Source organism: Podarcis bocagei (genome assembly GCF_964188305.1).
Source record: "Podarcis bocagei genome assembly, chromosome: 5".
Taxonomy (NCBI): Eukaryota; Metazoa; Chordata; class Lepidosauria; order Squamata; family Lacertidae; genus Podarcis; species Podarcis bocagei.
This window is the reverse complement of record NC_138129.1, coordinates 20943978-20964723: the sequence shown is the minus strand read 5'-3', so window position 1 is coordinate 20964723 and position 20746 is coordinate 20943978. Positions and strand designations below refer to the sequence as shown.

Here is a 20746-nt window from a genome sequence, read left to right as displayed (position 1 = left end):
AGGCTCGCAAACAGTTGGAAGTTGTTCTAGTTTGTTTGCCAGCTACCCTGATCTCAAGAGTTTTGCCTCTGCATAGCACCAATAAGGTCTGAAGCCCAGAACATCTCATCTAACCTGGCCAGCTGCTGCTGGAGATCTGTGCTTAAAAATACACAGGCTGCCTGGCTAGACGTTTAAGGTTCCAGTTGTGCAAAGATTTGCGTGTGCGCTTAAAACTTGTTCACATGGACCCAGCACCAGGTTACAGAATAGAGGGGTCATGAGCAAACCATAATCTGGGGTCTCACATCTTGTTACCTTCTCTGTCTAGCCACAAATTTCCTGCCCTGTGATTAGGAAGCTGCCCTCATGGGTTGCAGTGTGGGTAAACCTCACAGAAGCACCTGAAGGCAGAAAGATTCTGTAGCACCACTCACTGAGTTACTGGGTCACTAGTCTGTCATTGCCCAGGACCTTTAAATCTCCTGCTAAATCAGGGCACGGCACAGTTGTGACTTCTCTCATTCACTTTGCCCTATCTTTTTGTCTGTTTTTCTCCTGCCCTGCTTGCCCTGCTGCTGTCCTCCTGGTGCCCGACTTGCTTCAGCAGACAAAGGAGAAGGCTACACAAAAGGATCAGGAGACCAGTGGATGAGAAGCATCAAGGCTTCCTGATTGCTTGAATCAGCAGTGGATTTAAAGCCACAAGGGGCATTTCTGGGTTGCACAAGAAGGTTGCTGTCTTCTTTTGGTGACCCTTCTATAGCCTGACATATTTCCATGCTTCAGGCTATTTAGGTGGCAACTCTAATGCAGAGGCGCTATAGCAGAGGGCTAGCTTCCTTTGTGCCAGGACTCTATTCCACCGTACCCTCAAGCTAGTGGCTAATTATTCTGCACAGATTATTCTGCGGACCCCAATAAGACACATTATGGTGGTAAAGTTGTCGGTGTGCATGCAACTTTGCAGAATCATCTGGGCTTGTTTGCTTATTTGCACGTGCTCATGCTGGCTGTGAGCCTGTTGTCACAAAATCTGGACGCATCCTTTTGCATTGGAGTCCTGGAAATCCAGGACAGATCAGATGTCCCATCCTGTTTCTTGTTTGTTGTTCCCCCTCACACCATAGACAACATGCTAGTTTACAACAGCAGCTTAGCTGAGACCACCAGTGGACCAAGGCATCTGCCACGTTTTGCATGACTCATGCTTTGCCATGCTTGCTACAGCTACGACCAGTATTTTCTCGGCATTAGGGGTAACGAGTATACATATAAAGGAAGCTCCTTCCATCTCGATGGATCCCAAAGTGCTTTACAAGCCTCTGAGCGACGGGCTGGTACATGAAACACGTGCAGCAGTCGCTTTGCAAACGCTGCAGGAGTGTCAAGGCTCCCGCAGCGAAGTGCAGCAAACTGTCTGACAACTCAGAGCGACGCTACATGCTAGGTTTTTTTCTTTTTTCTTTTCTTTTTAGGGACAGCAAGCGAGGAAGAACACTTTACCCAATGGAAACGGCACGAGGGAATTTCAGGTACAAAGCATCTAAATGGCAGCTTGGGATTCGATGAATTTGCCAGCACAAATACGTGAAGTGTCTGCGTTATTGGTCTTCCTCTTTCAGCCTAAATGAGACTAAAGCACGCGAGAAATACCATGGGAAGAACAGCTCAGAAGGGGGAAAATATCAAGCAATCAAAGCTAGGTAAAGTTTTTGTTCTTTCATCCGATACCTTCTGGGGGTGGCTGAGCCGCACGTTCTACTTGGACGATTGCTGGATGGGCTGCATGCAGCAAGCATATCCAGGTTACATTTGAACTGGGGTTGCCAACTGATCGAGCGAAAAAAATCGCCCAGTGGTCTGCCCCAATAGCAAGTTTGGTCTGCAGCAGAAATCGGCAGATGAGGTTATCCGCAGCATGGAAGATAAGCCTTACGTCACTTGCCGTTCTCCTTGCAGTGCATGGAGCAGAGTGGCTGGCTGAACAGTTGGCAACCCCAGCCACTGGTCTTATTTTAACCACATGCATGCAGGCCCCAGTTCACCCTTAGGTTGCAATCACACTCAGCCCCAATCATGACCCCACAATAGGCAGGCAGGGAGTTGAAAGAAGGAATCTCCATTGCATTTATACTGCCCATGTGGTATCATGGAAGCAAGACTGTGTCCACTTCCTGTCTTGGTTGCCAACCAGATGACAGCTCACCCCGTTTTCTTTTACAGGGCCCGATGCCCTAATTCGGAAATGTTTCCTGTCAGTCCATTTGATGTTTCACCAGTGTTATCACTCTGTGGGTGTTCCTTTCCCTCCTTTTTTCTTTTTTTTTTTTTTGCATAAGCTAGTTGCATATTTGCATAAATATTTGCTTTGCAAAGAGGGTGCAAGAGCATATTAACCTAGCTAAGAACTGAAATGGCTAGCAAATGCCCAATAATATATTGCACAAATAGCTGGCCCTCAGCTGGCCTTGCTTTGAAACATTGACAAGATGGAGGAACCACGGGAGCGGTGTTGCTCCAAACTGTGCCCCTCCACTACAAAGGGCAAGAGAGGAGGTTCCTATCCTGATCATCTTAGGTTGACGTGTGTCTCATGTGTCTCGTAGACGTGTTCCCAATAGCGAAAGCCACTGGTTTGTGGTTGGTTTTTGTTTTTCCCCTTTGTATCCCTTCATTTGTCTTCCTTGGATGTAGCTATTCTTCTGACATTATCTCCCCTGTGTAGAGAAATGCTTCAATGAAGCAGAGGAGATTACTTGCCAACAGTGACGTGCTTACAGATCTCTTGCTCTGTGCCCCAGTTAAACAAGAGGAAAGCACTTCAGATATTGTCTGGGGTCTCTCTCTCTCTCTTGGCCTGGACTGACTCCCACTGCATAGTTTGTTTTTCTTTTTCTTTTTTAAAAAAGGAATATCCATTTCCTCTTCTCAGCCTTACTCGACACCGCATAAGCACAATGAACTTAATCAAGTCGAAGCAAGGGCAGGTTGTTGTTGTTGTGTGTGTTTTTGTAAAGGGCAGTTGTTCAGTGGGAGAGAACATGCTATGCATGCAGAAAGTTCCAGGTTCGATCCCTGGTGTCTCTGGTTTATAAGGATCTCAGGTTGCAACAGGGCTGAGAGTGATCCCTGCCTGAGACCTTTAAGAGCTGCCACCAGTCAATGTGGACAAGTGCTGGGCTTGGTAGACTAACGGTCTGATGGAGCAAAAGGCAGATTGATAACCTTTGCTGTGACATCCCAAGTTGGCAGCCCGTCTGGCTTCTCTGCCAGTGTCTGGACACAAATCTTTTTGCGTGTTGCATCGTCTCTGGTGCCCTGGTTTCTCCTTTGTTTTTCCTAGCTTTGTGGAAGTGGTCGATTAGCAAGGTCTTTCCTCCAGCCTGTCTGGAATAGAGAGGACTCTTGGAGAGACAAAACTGTGGGCTTATCGCCTAAGTATCTCCCCGACAACCTGCCTCCCAAAATCTTGTTTGGTGGTCGACACGAAAAAAGGTACAGTTCCAACATTCCTCCTCCTTCTTCTTCAGGAGTTCACATGGAGAATAGCAATGACTGTATCTCCAGAGAAGGAATCCAGCAGAAGGAGATGAGAATCAGATTATAGAATACAGAAAGACAGGTAATTTATCCTACCCTGTGCAAGGAATATAGAGTAAAGTGGTATGGCAGCCGCCTAGGCTGTGGGAGAGACTCTGCTCTTATGGCTCACTACGGAGCAAAACTGTTTCCCAGCTTTTTTCGCTAAGTGCCTTATTCTCCCTCCAGGGCTCTCAGATAAGCTGCACGTGTGGCGCAGCACAGCTGCTAATGATACCAGACAATTGATAGGACACACAGTGGCAACAAGCATCTCATTCGCCATCGGGGTGCTGGTTCTGGTTCTGGTGGGAGGCAGGGAGGCGAGCCCAAGCTAATGACCCCTGGAAGGCTCTGGCTTCTTTCCCCCCCATCTCTGGCCCAGACTTCATTGCAGCGATGCTGAGAAAACTGCTGGATCTCCCTGTGCAAACTCTGCTCGCCCACCTTCCCAAAATGGGGAAGGATAATAAGCCCACCCACCTTGCGGCAAAGATGTCAGGACATGTGATGGATTGCTGACTGCAAAGCAATCTTGAGATGGCGAGGATGAAATGAGATGTGCAAAAACTGCAGAGGAGGCTTATTACAACCATGGTAATTGGGGGCGGAGTAGCAAAAGGGGAAAAAAACACACAAAAACCACCAAATTTGAGTTTGCAATAATGTTATGGGGAAGGATCATGGGCACTGGGTTTGGGGCAGTAGCTTGGGTCCATGGACCGCTCTTGAGCTGGGTTGAAAGCATTGTCTTGTCCCAGATGTACTCTGACCTTTTCCACTGTCAACTCAGAGGTCAATACCAAATCATAGGGGCCACAGCAGAATGCATGGTTTGCATGCAGAAGGGCCTAAGTTGACTCCCTGGCACCTCCATTTCAAAGGATCTGGTAGCAGGTGAAGGAAAGACCTGGAAACACTAGCGCAAGGGTTGGGATGGGGAACCTGTGGTCCTCCAAATGCTGCCGCAATTCAACTCCCATCAGCCCAGCCAGCTTCACCAGGGTCTGAGGATTATGGGAGTTGTAGTCCATCAATACCTCGAGGGCTCCTCAACCTCTGCTTCAGAGACCTGCGGCCAGTTTGGGTGGCCAAACAGATAAATAGCCTGAATTGGCTTAAAGCTGCTGCTTCCTGTGAAATTGCCTGAATGCCTTTCTATTTCCATGGACAGAATTGCTGTGCTAATTTTCATGGGTTGGTGCTAATCCACACTGCAGATGTGGAACAACTCTGCTGACCACGCAGCCCATCTTTTTCCCCTGTCAAAGGAAGGGAAGTGTTGAGGTTTGCAGCTCTTCGTGTGTGCACCCTCTTATTTAAAGCATAATGTTGTTTTTGAAAGAGCTGCTCTGCATTTATTTATTTATTTATTTGTAAAAAAGAATCTGATTCTCAATACAGTGGTACCTCGCAAGACGAATGCCTCGCAATACAAAAAACTCGCTAGACGAAAGGTTTTTCCGTTTTCAATTTGCCTCGCAAGACGAAATTTCCCTATGGGCTTGCTTCGCAAGACGAAAACGTCTCGCGGCTTTGTTTCCTTTGTCTAAAAACAAAGACATGTTTTGTTTATAAAATTAATTTATTTTCCCTTCAATTTTTGAACTGCTCTTTACAGTATGTGTGACTTTAAAGAGCAGTTAATAAACTGTTGTTGTACCAAATTTGGCTTTGTTTCGACTTTTTTTGACCATAGGAACGCATTAATTGATTTTCAATGCATTCCTATGGGATTTCGTGCTTCGCAAGACGAAAAATTCGCTAGACGACAAAAATTGCGGAACGAATTAATTTCATCTTGCGGGGCACCACTGTACCGTATCTCTGTTGGCCCAACTGTACCTTTTCACCAGATGGAGCCTGAGGAGCAAGGCATCGCCGTGCGCTAGCCAGAGAGAACATTCTAGGTTGTTAGCAGTCTCTTGCCTTTGTCTCTTGCCACAATGACCGCTTCCAAAAGAGTCCTAGCTAGTTTGATAGCTGTGGTGGTTTTCCTTTGAGGTTAGGTTTGTTCATTTGTGCCAGGCTGAAATTGACGGGATTGCTCTCATTGACTCACTGAGGGGGGGCAAACGGCCTTGTCACTGAAAACGATTTTTCTCACCTCTGGCCCCTCAGTTGTTGGGAATGTCCTGCCTTCTTTTATTGTTAAAACGACGGCAAAAACACTGGGCGAGCTCGTCGTGAAACCCAGACTGCAGTCCGGCCAGAAAGGATGCTGTGTCCTTGGAGTCCAGTATCTTCTATGCCTTGTTTGGGCGTGGACTATATCCATTGGTCATAATTCTTCCATGTAGAACGAGCCTTTATTTCTGGGCCACAAGCGGTTGTTGTGTTCTACAGTATTGATGGCCTCGGAAAATCAGATGAAGCAATACTGAATGCTGTCGTGTACAAAGCACTGTAAACATGAGGTTGCTTCATCTACTAAACAAGCCTCTCCTGTGAGGTAGAGGGATATCGTCATTCCCCCTCAGATGCAAGAGAGGGAAACGAAGCACCTTTGCTGTGTGTTTCCACAACTGAATGGAGACCACAGTAGTCAGGGTGAGAAGTTGGTTGGAATAGCACCTCAGATTTCTTAGCTTCCCACCCTAATGCCTTTAGAGAGAGTTGTGTTCCTTCAGTTGTTTTTCTTATAAAAATTAACCATGAAAGTGTGCGTAACAACAGAGAGAGAGGGAAAGAAAGATGTTGCAGGACAGTCTTCGTCAACTAGAGGCCCTTCAGATGTTTTGGACTACAACTCCCATCAGCCCCTGTGCCAGCAGGGGATGATGGGAGTTGCAGTCCAAAACATCTGAAGGGCCTCAGGTTCCCTGCTGTAGGGAATTAGATGAGTACGGGCTATGTCTGCACCTGCAGCTGGATCAGGATGAACTTTTAAAAGGAGAACTGTGGTGCAGAGGAGAACCTAACGGTGACACCACTGTAGACATGAACAACATGGCTGTACGAGCCATTGCACCTGCCTGCCGTTCCGAAGGCATGGGTTGGCTGAACAGGTTGGTTCAACCTGTCCACATGGCCTTGCACACCTCTGATGATCTGATCCTCTGCATTTGAGCTGCAGCTGACGCAGCTCGATTGGATTAATCTTTTACAGTCCAATTATGCGAGCGGTTAATTGTACCTGCCTCCAATAGCAACTGCTTGGATTGACCTGAACGTTAGCTGTGCAAGTGAACGTTAGCATGCTGCAGACTGCACAGGTGTGGAACCAAAACTCAGATTTATGCCTCACATCAATACAGGTGACTCCCCACTTACACAGGGGTTATGTTCTGGGGCTCCGTGTACATAAGTGAAATGTGTGTTGTGGGGAGCCCCCTGGAGAGTTCTTGCGGGCTTGTGAGGAGACCCTCCTGAGACCTCAAAGAAGATGTCCTCTTCAGGTTCCAGGGAGGGTCTCCACAGGAGCCAGAGGGACAGCGGGGCTTTGTTGAGGCTGCTCAGACTCCCCGCCTAACAGCTGATGTGTGAGGTCAGCTGAACTGCTGCGTGTCAGCTGAGCAGCCTCAACAAAAGCCCCATTGTGCCTCTGCCTAATGAGGAAACCCTCCCCAGAGTCTAAAGAGATGTGCGCATGCACAGTTATGCACAAGGACATCTTGCGCAAGTGGGGAGTTGCCTGTAGTGGCACTGTGACATCTCAAATGCCAAATGGAACCTATAAAGAGGCAGGATTTTTATTTTTTTTTGGCTCTGCATTATTGATCTTTTTTGGGGGGGCGGGAAACAGGTGCAAAATTGTTGGCACAAAATTGCAGCTGTTTAAAGAAACAATGGAGGGGAATTCTGAGAGGGGCGAGGAATGCTGGTGTAAGATTTGCAGTATTTCCTAGCCTGCAAAGCACACTTTGGAAACAACTATACATATGGAGAAGAAAATGGATTTTGAAATGGCAACCAAACATTCCTGATTGGTCTAGGCAGAAAGGGGCTCCCCCTGCCTTCGAACCCTCGCTCACATAAGATCTCTGACAATATTTGAAGGAAGAACATCCCCAGCCACACTCCTAGTCCCCATCCCAGTCTTCTTCCTCGTCACGAGCACCATGACCTGCACGGTTCTCTTCAGACTTGGCCGGCAAGTCGTTCCGTCTGCCAGGATCGCCAGCGGCTTGGCCTTGGCGGTCGTGTCCGACTTTGGAGAGAGCCTGTAGCACCGGGGATAGTTACTGAAACATTCAAAAGTGTCCGTGCAGTTCCTGCAGGATCCACGGTGGTCGGTAAAAGCGGTGGAGAACTTCATGGAAGCCCGGCCATCTCGGGTGTGGAAGGACTGGAGGGTGATAACCCTTGGCCGGCTGCAGCAGAAGACGGCGCAGACAGCTTGCAACAGGGACAAGTCCTTGGAAAGGAACTTCTGGAAGTTGGGCTTGAAGAACAGATAAACCAGAGGGTTGTAGGTTGCCGAAGACTTGGCAAACACAGCAGAGAGGGCAAAGGCCAAGACGGGCACCTGGCTGGCGTCGCCAAATGCTGACCACATGGCAACAATAGCGTAGGGGGTCCACGCAGCAAGAAATCCAATGCACACAGAAACACTAAGCTGGAAGAGAGAGAGGACAACTGTTAAGTTGTGGGTGAACATATCAGACGACACAGTGATTCTTCAAACAGCTCTTGTTTATTCACAGGCCAGAACAGAACTGAACTGAACTGAAGGGTTCAGCCAGCCTGCTTATATAGAGCTCCACTAAAACGCAACAGTAACCACTTTCTGTAACTATCCAATCACTGAACGTCACTTTCAATCCCTTATTTGCATATGTGGACCTGAGTGAAAACTCTACAGTATCCCCCTGCTGGCCCAGGGTGAGAACTTCGGTACATAACAACAACCAATTTAAAAATGGTAGAACAGCCTACAGGCACTTTCCCCCATGCCAAGACTCCATGGCTCTTCCACTGTCAAATTTGACTCCGGTATGCTCATACACCATTTGCAGCACATGTATTAATCTGGCTCTGCATGTGGAGCGTCATGGCATATTGGTAAGGAGTTACCGTAAGATCTGCAGATATTGCGATGAATCAGTACAAAGCTCTGCAGCTCACAACACACGCACAGAGAACTGCACTCCAAACTTATATCAGACACAAAACCATTTAAAACCAAAATGTATACTTCACCCAGCTCCGCAAAATATAGAGCAAGCAGCCCACCAAGGAACACATTGTGAGGGCAAATAATGTCCAGGCAGACAGAGGCTTATCTGCAGATTGGGAAAATTAAAATTTAAGCAGAGAGGAGGGAGGGCGGACTCCTGCTTAGATGAGGACATAATGTGGATGTAACAACAACAAACCTTGAGACACAAGCAGATTCGAATCCATGTTAAACTCCTGTGCAGATGAGCACTTACCGGTAATTTTAAAGGAATGGGATTTTCCCAGCTTCCGCGAAGAATTCAAGGAACTGTGGTTTGATGAGAGTGCTGAGAGTTCTTTGTTAAACGTTCATAACTTCCTCACAGAACTGCATTCCCCCCCACCCATTTCCCCCGCGGAAAGGATGCAGATTAATCCAGTTTTTAGGTAGGTAATATGCCCAAGGAGGTGGTGGTGTGAGATTAATCTGCTGCAGTCCGTATCATGGAAGGGAATTATGCAAGTATCAGTACGATGAAGGAGGGGAGTCAGGGTTTCTCCTTTTTTAAGTGTCGCCTCCATCCAGTGTGGGCAAGCCATGATCAGTGTCTTTCTAGAGGAAAGGACATAATTTTGAAAATCAACTCCTTGAACCCAGCAACCCAGTTGAGTCCAATAGGAACATAGGAAGTTGCCCTTTACTGAGTCAGGCCATTGATCCATGGAGCTCAGTACTTGTCTACACTGACTGGCAGGGTCTCTCCAGGGTTTTAGGCAGGGGACATTCCCAGCCCTGCCTGGAGAAGCCAGGGATTGAATTTCTGCATGCATAGCAGACGTTCCAACTCTGAGCTACGACCCTTCTTCGTGTATGACAAACTAGTTTGCTTTTTAATTATCTCACCTTAGAAGCAGGATACCATCAAATAGCACCAGCTGCCTTCAAAAAAAGAAAGAAAAGAAAGCCAGCAAACCGACCTCTCTCACCTTTGATGAGAAGCTATACATTGCGGCTGCAAATAATATTCTGTGCATGTGTATATTAATTGCATTAGTCTGTAATTAATGAGTTAATTAACTGAACCTGTGAATTGGTTAGTGCACTCGGCTGGATTATAAACAAGCCCTGGAGCTCCTCTTCTTTTTCAGATAAGCAGCCCTTAATCTACCGATGACAAAACGCTTGCAAATCAGGAGGGTAAGGTGTATGCACAGTTAAATTAAGTTGTCAAGTCGTGACAGACAGCCGTGCAACATGAGTGAGCAAATCATCCTGGTGTGATAGAAGAGCCCGGTTATATTTTACTTTTGCTCACTCCAGAGCATGTATCACTCCCCTGCTCCCCCACCCGCCACCATATGGCATACAGGAAATATGTGTGGGTGAAACTTTTTTTTTTTTGAAAAAAGTAATAATACTCTGTGCTGGAGATTCGTTATACTTCGTCCCCAAGGGGTTCTGAAAGAACAAACTGTCGGCACAAGTAAGGACCAAAGGCTGCATTTCTACTTGTGGTGAGGATGCCATGGAAATCAGGTGCACTATTTAGAAGCAAGCAAATGGCTGCCACCAAACATTATGTGCCCATATGGAAGTTTATGCACTCTAGGCCAGGGATGGTGAACCTAGAGCACCTCCAAGTGTTGGACTTCAATTCCCATCAGCCCCAGCCAGCTCAGTCCATGGTCAGGGGCCGACCAACAAGATCTGGAAAGCCACAGGGTGGACTCCAACTAAATGCTACAATTCTTGATTGTTAAACCGCTCTGGGGATTGCATTTCTCTGCGGAGAACAGGGTTCTCCTAGCAACTCTTAGCACCCTCAACAAACTGCAGCTCCCAGAATTCCTTAGGAGAAGCCGGTGTTTTAAAATGTTTGGTGTGAATGTAGCCTGAGCCAGCACAAACAGCATAACCCACAAGTGTCCCACAAAAAAAGGGGGACAATCCGTTTTCTCACACAAGAGCACGGCGGCCATTTTGGGTGCCAAGATCTTGTGCAATTTCACCTGGAAAAAAGTGTTTTTTGGGGGGCCGCAATCTCACAGAGCTCCCCAAAATGTGCATTTTTGTGAGCACGGCCCTGAAAAAGCACATCTTGCGCAGGTCACATGACTCATGCAGGAGCTCAGATGGGAAGGTGTGCGTCCTGGTTTTGGCACTCAAGTTGTTGGTGGGTATGAAACAGGCACTGGCTGCCATTTCGGCATAGTCCATCAGCTTGGCAAAACTGGCTGGAAAACTCAGGAACCAAGAGGTCAAAAACTTTAAAAAAGAATGGGAAAAACTTGCAAGTTATTTAGGAGACCACTGTAAGCAGATGGAAACGTTGGCAGGATTTTGATATAACAAATACCATGGACCGTATGGATTGATATAAAAGTTAGCATATGGAAAAATATGCAGTTGCAAATGTTCAAAATGGGACCCCATGGAGGGGGTGAGGGGAAGTCGTGAGATTCGGAGTAATCTCTGTATATGGATATATGGTTGGATTTTTATAACTTTGTATTTGTAAAATCAAATAAAAATTATTTCCAAAAAAAGAGAGAGAGAGAAAGAAACAGGCACTGATTGGAAAGAGAAAGCAGTTTCTCATGCCCTGTGGATTTTCGACATGGTATTTACTGAGACCATTCAGAGGCACTGCAGGAGGTGCTGGCTGGCGTCACACTGGCGACCCCAGCACAAGGGAGTTTTAAGACGTCAGGAAAAAACTTGAAGGTTACACTTACACATGGTGATGGTTATAACAATAATGTGCCCACCTATGCCTTTGTTCCCAATCTAGTTCTCTTACCTTAACGATCAGAGTGTGGACGCTGTTGGCTTTGGTCCGCGGGGACATATGCTGCCTGACAGCTCTTCGGGACACTTTCACAGTCCAAAGGATGAGGGAGTAAGAGATGAGGATCAGGAGGCAAGGGATGATGTAGCAGAAGACAAAGAGGGCCCCGATGTAGAACTTCGTTTCTCTGGTGGACACTTTCCACTTGATGCAGCAAGCTGTCCCGTAGGGCTCTGGCCCATAGCTGCCCCAGTTGGCCAGAGGGGCCACGGCAAAGATGAGGGCGTAAACCCAGACACAAGATAGCAGTGCCCCGGCACATGCGGGAGAGAACTTATTGCCTATAAGGACAAACGAGAGAGACAGAAAGTGAGAACCCGTCTGCTCAGAACTTCCCCTGACAGGAGGTTTTCGTTCTTTCAAAAATGATACTGCTGAGATAATGTGCTCCCCCCCCCCATCTGCACTATACATTTGAAGCAGCACCATACCACTTCAAACAGCCAGGGCTTCCCAAAAGGACCCTGGGACTTGTAGTTTGCTGAGGGAACTGAGAGTTGTTAAGAAACGCCTGCTCCTCTCTCAGAGCAACAGTTCCAGGAGCCGATTGGTTGTTAAGCCGTTCTGGGAACTGTCACTCTGCAAGATGACTAAGAGCCTCCTTTGTTAAGCACCCTTAACAAACTACAGTTCCCAAGGATTTGTGGGGAAAGCCATGACTGTTTAAAGTGGCATGGCACTGGTTTAAATCATAGAATCATAGAGTTGGAATAGACCACAAGGGCCATTGAGTCCAACCCCCTGCCAAGCAGGAAACATGCTTAGTACAGATGGGGCCTGGAATTCAGAAGCAAGGTGAGTGCAAATGGAACTAGCCATCTAAAATATGGATTGAAACCTGGCTGTCATTAAGCCTCTTGTGCCAGAACTGGTTCACTGGGTGGCGCCTAAAAGTCCCTGCCTTCCAACAGCTGCCTAAGTCTCCTCCTCTCTAGGGTTTTCCCCAAGCAATCTGAGACTCAGCCTTTGCTCCTCCCACTTCATGCCTCTCCTGGTTCTGGGAGACCAGCACGGAGGGGAGCTAGTTGCAGCAGGAGGGGGACACCCTGGCTTCTTCACCAGCCTGACTTATCTCTGCCTCTTGGCCTCCCTCCTCTCCTGATTCTGGACTTCCCTCTGACACAGAATCTCCCTGCTCACGAAGCCCTGTTACCTCTTCAACTCCCTGCTTTGCCTCCTCCCAGTCTTCTCCCGCTGCATCCTCTGACCACTCATTGTCGTCTTTCCTGGCTCTGAGCCTTCTTCCCTTGGCAGCTCTCCAGCTGGTTCCTTCCACCATTCCTCTGTGTCCAACCAATCCATGACACATCTGGAAGGCAACAGGTGCCCCACATCTACACTGACCGGCAGTGGCTGTCATCTGGAGTCTTTTCCAGCCCTACCTGGAGGTGCCATGGATTGAACCTGGGATTTTTGGCATGCAAAGCATATCCTCTGCTATGGCTCTCCCTGCAATTGTTGGAAGTTTGGTTATCCTTGATCTTAGGGTGGGGGGAGGTGAGATTCAGAGATAACAAAGTAGGTATATGAATCATGCCCTACAGAAGTTTGATTTTGCTGAACAAATGTCACAAAAGAAGGCCACTGGTTTCATTATCCAGAACAAAGGAGAAAGAAGACCTTGAAGGTGCTCAGCCAACGATAGATTAAGGTCCAGCACTTTTATTTCCCTGGCTAACAATAGGGTAACTTTTAAAGAGCAACTTCGTGTATTACACCGACGTGGTTGAGACCTGTGAGCTTCAGAAGTCATTTGAAGGTTGCAGATTGTTGCAGGTAGGAAGGGCAAATCAATCAAACATGACTTCCTCCAAGGTGTTCATTGTTGGACCTTAAATTGTACCTGTGGTTATAATATGGGAGGAAGCCATTGAAATGTGGGAGGGCAGTAACTCTACACATAAGGCTGTACATGCACAGGCTCTGGGCAGAGGTTCAGATCAGCCTGCAGAACAGCGGTGGCTAAACTTTCTTGACCCAAGGCCACCCTTGGCCAATACTCCATGGGCTGCGTGACTCTGATGGGTGTGGCCAAGATTGAGTGTGGCCGCTCCCACACTTATTTATTATTTTTTGTTGGATTTATTTGCCTCACCTTCTTCCAAGGAGCTCAGGATGCCAAACACATCAGTAATAATACAATTAAAATTTCAAATAATAATAATACAGTGGATGCTCAGGTTGCAAACATGATCCGTGCGGGATGCACTTTCACAACCCGCAGCATTCACAACCCGCAACTGCGCATGCGTGGGTTGCGATTCGGCGCTTCTGCACATGCGCAAAGCGCGATTTAGCGCTTCTGCGCATGCGTGACCGCCAAAACCCAAAAGTAACCCATTCCAGTTCTTCCGTGTTTTGGCGGTCCGCAACCCGAAAAAACGCAACCTGAAGCAGCTGTAACCCGAGGTATGACTGTAATAAGGGGGGGCAGTTTAAAACTTGCACTGTATTCCATTACAGTCCCAGAGAATATAACGTGGAATTTAACTGTTAGGGGAAAGTTGTGAAAATGGAATAAATAAACTGTTGAACAGATGGGAAGGAGGTGGTAGAATTCCTTGAGGTGGGGGAAAGAATGGAATGTACTAGTTAAGACTACGGGTTGGGGTGGGGATTCCATTTTTAAATGCTTCCTCTCTCTGTGTGTGTATTGCTTGCTTGCAAGTAGGACAATAGTATAGTAACCAGGAGTTTAAGAGAAAAAATTGTTCTTCAAGTGTCGGATCTGCCTTTTTTAAAAAAAATGCAGGTTGCCTTTTTTGTGGGGTGGGGTGGCTTTAAAATGGCACCCTCACCTTTAGTCTGACCCTCGGTAGAGCATGAAACTCTCAGCGTTGTGGGTCCGAGCCCCTCGCTGGTCAAAAGATTCCTGCATTGCAGAAGGTTGCACATAAAGGGCCCACACGGGCTCTTCCAACTCTATGATTCTAGGATGCTACAGGTTCTACCACCTCAGGGCCTCTATCAGCTCCTGCTGAATCTACAGACCAGGTCTCAGGCCAAATATCAAAGACAAGCCTTGCCAACCTGGTGTCCACCGTTTCCACCATAACCGTAGTGAAGTGGTGTCCCAAACATCTGGAATGCACCAGGTTGGTAAACGTTAGCCTAGAGAATATAATAAGGGGTTGTTTTGGAACCAGTGGTGCACTAGGAATCATCCCAAGCCCTTGGCTACCAATTGCCTGTTCTTAGGGCAAACTCACATTTAGATCTCTCCCCACCCCCAAAAAAATACTGTTTGAGATTAGGCTGCTTGCACCCAAGAAGTGGTTTGTGTCATGTGCCCAACGTCTTGGTTGAACCCACCCACTCCCTTATTGGGAGTGACTATGGCTATTATGGGATGCGGGTGGCGCTGTTGGTTAAACCACAGAGCCTAGGACTTGCCAATGAAAAGGTCGGCGGTTCGAATCACCGCGACAGGGTGAGCTTCCGTTGCTCAGTCGCTGCTCCTGCCAACCTAGCAGTTCAAAAGCACGACAAAGTGCAAGTAGATAAACAGGTACCGCTCCGGCGGGAAGGTAAACGGCATTTCTGTGCACAGCTCTGGTTCGCCAGAAGTGGCTTAGTCATGCTGGCCACATGACCCAGAAGCTGTACGCTGGCTCCCTTGGCCAATAAAGCGAGATGAGCGCCACAACCCCAGAGTCGGCCACGACTGGACCTAATGGTCAGGGGTCCCTTTACCTTCACCTTTATGGCTATTATATGACTATCCTTAGTTATCAAGGATTATTTGGGTTGGGGGGTGGCGGAAGAGGTGTTAGCAGCCCTATCCTCTTAGGAGTTGTTTCCACCTTCCCATTCTCAGTTAGGGCCATTATTTGAAATAACTATTATTTTCCGTTTTTGTTTCTCGGAGAATTGATCTCGGGGAAACGATAACGAACGTTCTGCTGAGGGGAAAAGATTTACATTTGAAGCCCTGAGATTTATGTTGGCTCCGAATGACCTTTTCCAAAGAACTGCTGGGAGAAAATAGAGCGGGGTGGGGTGGGGGCACCACTATTTGCATTTGTTGCCCTCCCTCCCTCCCTCCCTCCTTCTTTTTTTTTTTTTTTTTTTTTTGCAGAAAAGCCACAGCAAACCGCCTGACAAATAGCCCTTTGAGCACGAAACTGCATATTTACACGCGCATGCAGAGCTGCACTGGCAAATATTTTCAGAAGCCCTTTCAACACATTACCTTTAATGTCAGGTCTGATAGAAAGCTTCAGATGTGAGGGCTGTATTATCCTCTCAGTATGCAAGAGTAACTCCCATTTGCTTCGAGATGAGCGATCATACAGACACATCAACGCCTGCCTCACAAAGCAATGCACACCATATTGATGCTGCCCTTGTTAACAAGGAAACATCTGTCCTTCCTTCAGACATGCTTTTATCCGTGCCATAATCAGAAGCAGTAAATGGACTACTTGGAGTCAAGTTGCCGTGTGGGGACAGATCAGCAGCCCATTGATCAAATTCGCATTTGCTTCCCTTTGATACTAGAGCAGAAGCAGCAGAAGCAGCTTTAGGGTATGTAGATGCTGGAAAAGAGAGCTTTTCCTGGTCACTCCACAATCTAGACATATCTGTGCTGCTATCTATCTGTCATCTATCATCTGTCTATCTCTCTATCTATCATCTATCTATCTATCATCTATCACCTATCTATCTATCTATCATCTATCACCTATCTATCTATCTATCATCTATCTATCTATCATCTATCTATCTATCTATCTATCTATCTATCTATCTATCTATCATCTATCTATCATCTATCTATCTATCTATCTATCATCTATCTATCTATCTATCTATCTATCTATCTATCTATCTATCTATCTATCTTCTATCTATCTCTATCTATCATCATCTATCTATCTACCATCTATCATCTATCTACCAGCAATCGACCGACCTACCTACCTACCTACCTACCTACCTACCTACCTACCTACCTTCCTATCACTTATTCATCCTGTGTCTGGAGCAGAAAGCAATCCCACGAATGAGATCGGTACTTGCTGCTGCTTTCAGTCCGCAAATGTTATGCAATTGATTGTGTTATTCTCCTGCTTTGTTTGCATTGCTTTTCCTTTGCATTGGAATGAACGGGGTGGAATAACACAACGACAATGTAATTGCATATTTTACGCCACAAATTATGTGAAAAATACTCAGGTCACATCGTTTTGCCAACCAGCGAGCCGAATGACATCGCTTTTGGTGGAAGATGAACTGCAGCGGAAGAGAAACAGCGCTGCAAACACCAGTGTTACATGGGGTGGAATGCATGGGATGTTCTAGTACAGACAAGTGTGCATGAACAGACACACACGCTCTTAAATTCAGTTCTCCACATTTCAGCAGCAACTTGTGAAACTTCATCAGCATTTCAGTGCAATTCCCCCCCCCCCAAAAAAAAAACACAGGACAGGCTTCAGTTAACGAGTCGTATCAGCGGAGCCCTGTACAAGGACTTCCATGTGGGCAACAGGAATCTCTATCCCCCTGTGCAGCCCCTGAAATAGGCTTGAGGGGTGTCAGGAGAAACTCCAGAACAGCACACAAGGCAGATGAGGACAAGGGAGATGGTTCCATCTGACAAGCCTGAATAGTTGCTCCGATGGAACGACTGCCTTGGCACAAAGTTGAATCCCTCGCACACATTCCCATATGCAATTTTGAGTAATATACACATTTTTGCAAGCAAGTTCCCCCTAGTACACATAAAATTGATACATTATTTTCCACTAACGTATGCATCTTTCTGTACACTTTCTCCTGATACAGTGGTACCTCTGGTACGTTCTGGAGCCCCGTTCGCATCCTGAAGCGAAAGCAGCCCACATCTGCGCATCTATTTCCGTGCAAGCGCGTGATGTCATTTTGAGCGTCTGCACATGCACGAGTAGCAAAATCCGTTACTTCCGGGTCGCCGCAGAGTGCAACCCAAAAACACTCATCCTGAAGCATATTCAACCCGAGGTATGACTGTATGTGCATTTGCATACGCATTGGTTGGCTCACATACTGCATTGCAAAATTAGGAGAAATTTAGTGAATTTCTAAGGAGAGTTGTGTTTTGGTTGGTGCATTGGCTTGAAATTAGAATACATGGGTTTCTAATTAAAAAGCAAACAAAACAAAAAACCCCTCCACATCCCTAATACATACACACTTAATATATACTACACACTTGTGTAATGTGTGTGTGTGCATGCACTACAATCCTATATTGGGTGGGGGTGGACTTCAATTCCCATCATCCCTGGCCATTGGCTGTTCTGCCTGGGGTTCATTGGAGTTGGGTTCCAACCACATCTGGAGGTCCACAGGTTCCCCATCCCTGCTATATTGGTTCTAGACCAGTTTGTTATGTTTCTCCAATGGAAAACCCAAAGGAACCAGGTAACAGAAGTTTGGAGATACCTCTGCAGGCAGTGAAGGGACGCGGGTGGCGCTGTGGGTTAAACAGAGCCTAGGACTTGCTGATCAGAAGGTTGGCGGTTCGAATCCCTGCAACGGGGTGAGCTCCCATTGCTCAGTTCCTGCTCCTGCCAACCTAGCAGTTCGAAAGCATGTCAAAGTGCAAGTAGATAAATAGGTACCACTCCGGCGGGAAGGTAAACGGCGTTTCCGTGCGCTGCTCTGGTTCGCCAGAAGCGGCTTAGTCATGCTGGCCACATGACCCGGAAGCTGTACGCCGGCTCCCTCGGCCAATAAAGCGAGATGAGCGCCGCAACCCCAGAGTCGGTCACGACTGGACCTAATGGTCAGGGGTACCTTTACCTTTACCGCAGGCTGTGAACAGGGCAAGTGGGAATTTGATGAATGCTGCTGTGGTAAGGAAACTCCCCTTGCCATGCAAGGCCCCATGCAGGAGTGTAGCTAGAAACAGTGTTAATCCAGCTCTTCCATTTTTCATGAGATGCAGCGTTGGACAAAGTGAAAGCTTAAGTTGTAATAAATTACCTGCAGGAAATTGGTAAGGCTTCCAAACTGAGCAACGGTGAGGACTAGTAGTAAAGAGTAGAAGTTAAATATAGCAAAGGAATGGGCTGGAAATTATACTAGGGTGAAGACCGCTAGCCAAGGGACATAAAAGCGGTCCATATATTTCATATTATTTTCCTTTCAGTCATTTTTACTGCTCATGTTTGACATTAAAGTTCCATTTGTACATTTGGTAAAAACACTTTAAAAAAAATGGAGAAAGATTTGCATACTGAGATGCAAAGTGGCAGAAGGGCAACTTATTATTTTTTTATGTAAAATAAAATGTTTGTCTTATCAGAATTCCCCTCCTCTAAAAGACAGTTTGTGCTAGGCAAGCTGGATTTTTCTGTGCGCTCCCTTGCTTAAATCCTAAACTCTCTGATCTTCTAAAGGCTTAATTTAAAAAACAACAACAACAACCTTCAGACATATGCAAGGCTAACATTTCTTTGAAACCAGGCAATTAAAGATATGCTGAGATTAGTCGTTTCCTAGTGGGGAAATGCAGTAGTGCATTAGAGGAAAGATAAGATTGTGAGGCGGTGGAACTGTGTTCCATAGTCCTTGGGAAAACAGAAGCCGTAATCGCAGAGGGGAGGCAGAGCTGCTTGTTGGCTGAAGCTTAGTAGCTAAAGGTAGCCTTTATCTTTCTTCCACCTTCTCCAGTAATCTGTCCAAATAAGAAGAGATGTCCCTTGAGCTCCGTGTTGGCTGCACACAAAGCCCATGTGCTTCAATGTATAGTGGGGAGGTGGGGAATCTATAAATGGCATACCCTCCAAGTGTCCCGATTTTCAAGGGACAGTCCCGGAATTACGAAAGCCACACCAGGTTCTGATTTGATCCTAGAAGGCCCTTATTTCCTCTGCCAGTGCCCCCACTGTTGAGCTGGGGAAGGAGGACGACAGCGGTGGCTGCAAAGGCGCATCCCGTTGCCTCTGCATGGCCGCCACTGCCAGCCTCCTCCCTTGGGCAGCTTGTAATGGCTGCTGGAGAGCAGGCAAGGAGGGAGAGAGGCCACCACTGCCAAGGCCCTGCCCCATGTGATGAGGGGCAGGCAGAAGGCAGGACCACCCTGGGCAGGAAGGAAGGAAGGAAGGAGGAGCAGAGTGGAGTGCAAGGAGTCTTGATATATTTATTTTTAATGTTTGTGTGTCTACGTCAAATCTTGCCCTGTTCTAAAATTTATTTATTGGTACGTGTTTTTCTTCCTATTTCCTCTGCGAACAGAGCTGTCGGTAAAAGCATTTAGCATCTCTAATAGCATCTTGGATGTGGCTGGATTTCAACTTTTGGGGGAGAATCTGGGTTGGAAGAGGAAACAGGCCACATGTTTGTAGGAGCTGGGAGGAGAAAGAAGGTGCTGCTATTGATCCCTTGTGCTGCAATCTCTGGGCCCCTTCAGACTGATGTGATGTTGCCGGCGCATTCTGCCATGCGCTTGTGACAAAATAATAACAGTGCATTAGCAGTGGATTTATTCTGCTTTCATGGGGTGCATTCAGACGTAGAGAACATTGCATTAGTTTTCCTGATTATGAGGCTACTGCTTCTCTGCAGTTTTCTAATGTTCCTTTCACACTGCAGTACCTGTTGAATGACCAAACTCTGAGTTTTTGACTGAAATACAAGCAGGTCATGCTAAATTTCGTTCACACAAAGTGCGCATGGAGTGGCACGACAACAAATGTCCTACAGCCACACACACACACACACACACACACACACACACACACACACACACTTTACTGGTTTTCAGATGAAACAGAGCTAAGAAAAGGCCTGATTTATATTTACCGTATTTTTCACTCTATAGGACGCACTTTTCCCCCTCCAAAAATGAAGGGGAAATGTGTGTGCGTCCTATAGAGCGAATGTAGGCTTTCGCTGAAGCCTGGAGAGCAAGAGGGGTCGGTGCGCACCAACCCCTCTCGCTCTCTAGGCTTCAGGAAGCTATCCTCAAGCCTTCGGAGAGCGGCGGGAGTTCCCACCGGGCTCCAAACACTTGCGGATAGCAGCCTGAAGCCTGAAGCTTCTTGGGAGTTGTAGTCCAGATATTTTGGACTACAACTCCCAAGAACCCCAGACCAATAGGGCCAATGACAAGGGATGATGAGACATGTAGTCCCCAAAAAATCTGGTGAGCTCCAGGTTGGGGGGAGCTGGGCTAAGGGCTAGAATAACCCCACACTGCCCAAAAGGAAGCTTTTTCTTTTTTCTTTCGCTTCCTGAGAGAGAAA

At 47.0% G+C, this 20746-nt stretch overlaps 1 protein-coding gene across 2 annotated transcripts in view; it reads right to left on the bottom strand.

Moving 5' to 3' along the window:
- Positions 1 to 6353: 6353 nt before the first annotated feature.
- Positions 6354 to 20746, bottom strand: part of LOC308588151 (opsin-5-like) — a 72016-nt gene continuing 57623 nt past the window's right edge. The window contains exons 5-6 of one of the 2 annotated variants that reach the window (XM_081196479.1): positions 11463 to 11791; positions 6354 to 8119 (exon numbers count right to left, since the gene is read on the bottom strand). In XM_081196479.1, coding sequence (XP_081052605.1) covers positions 7532 to 8119; positions 11463 to 11791 — 917 coding nt within the window. In that variant the 3' untranslated portion in view covers positions 6354 to 7531. The remainder of the gene's footprint in view (positions 8120 to 11462; positions 11792 to 20746) is intronic. The other variant, XM_081196480.1, reaches the window with a different exon arrangement.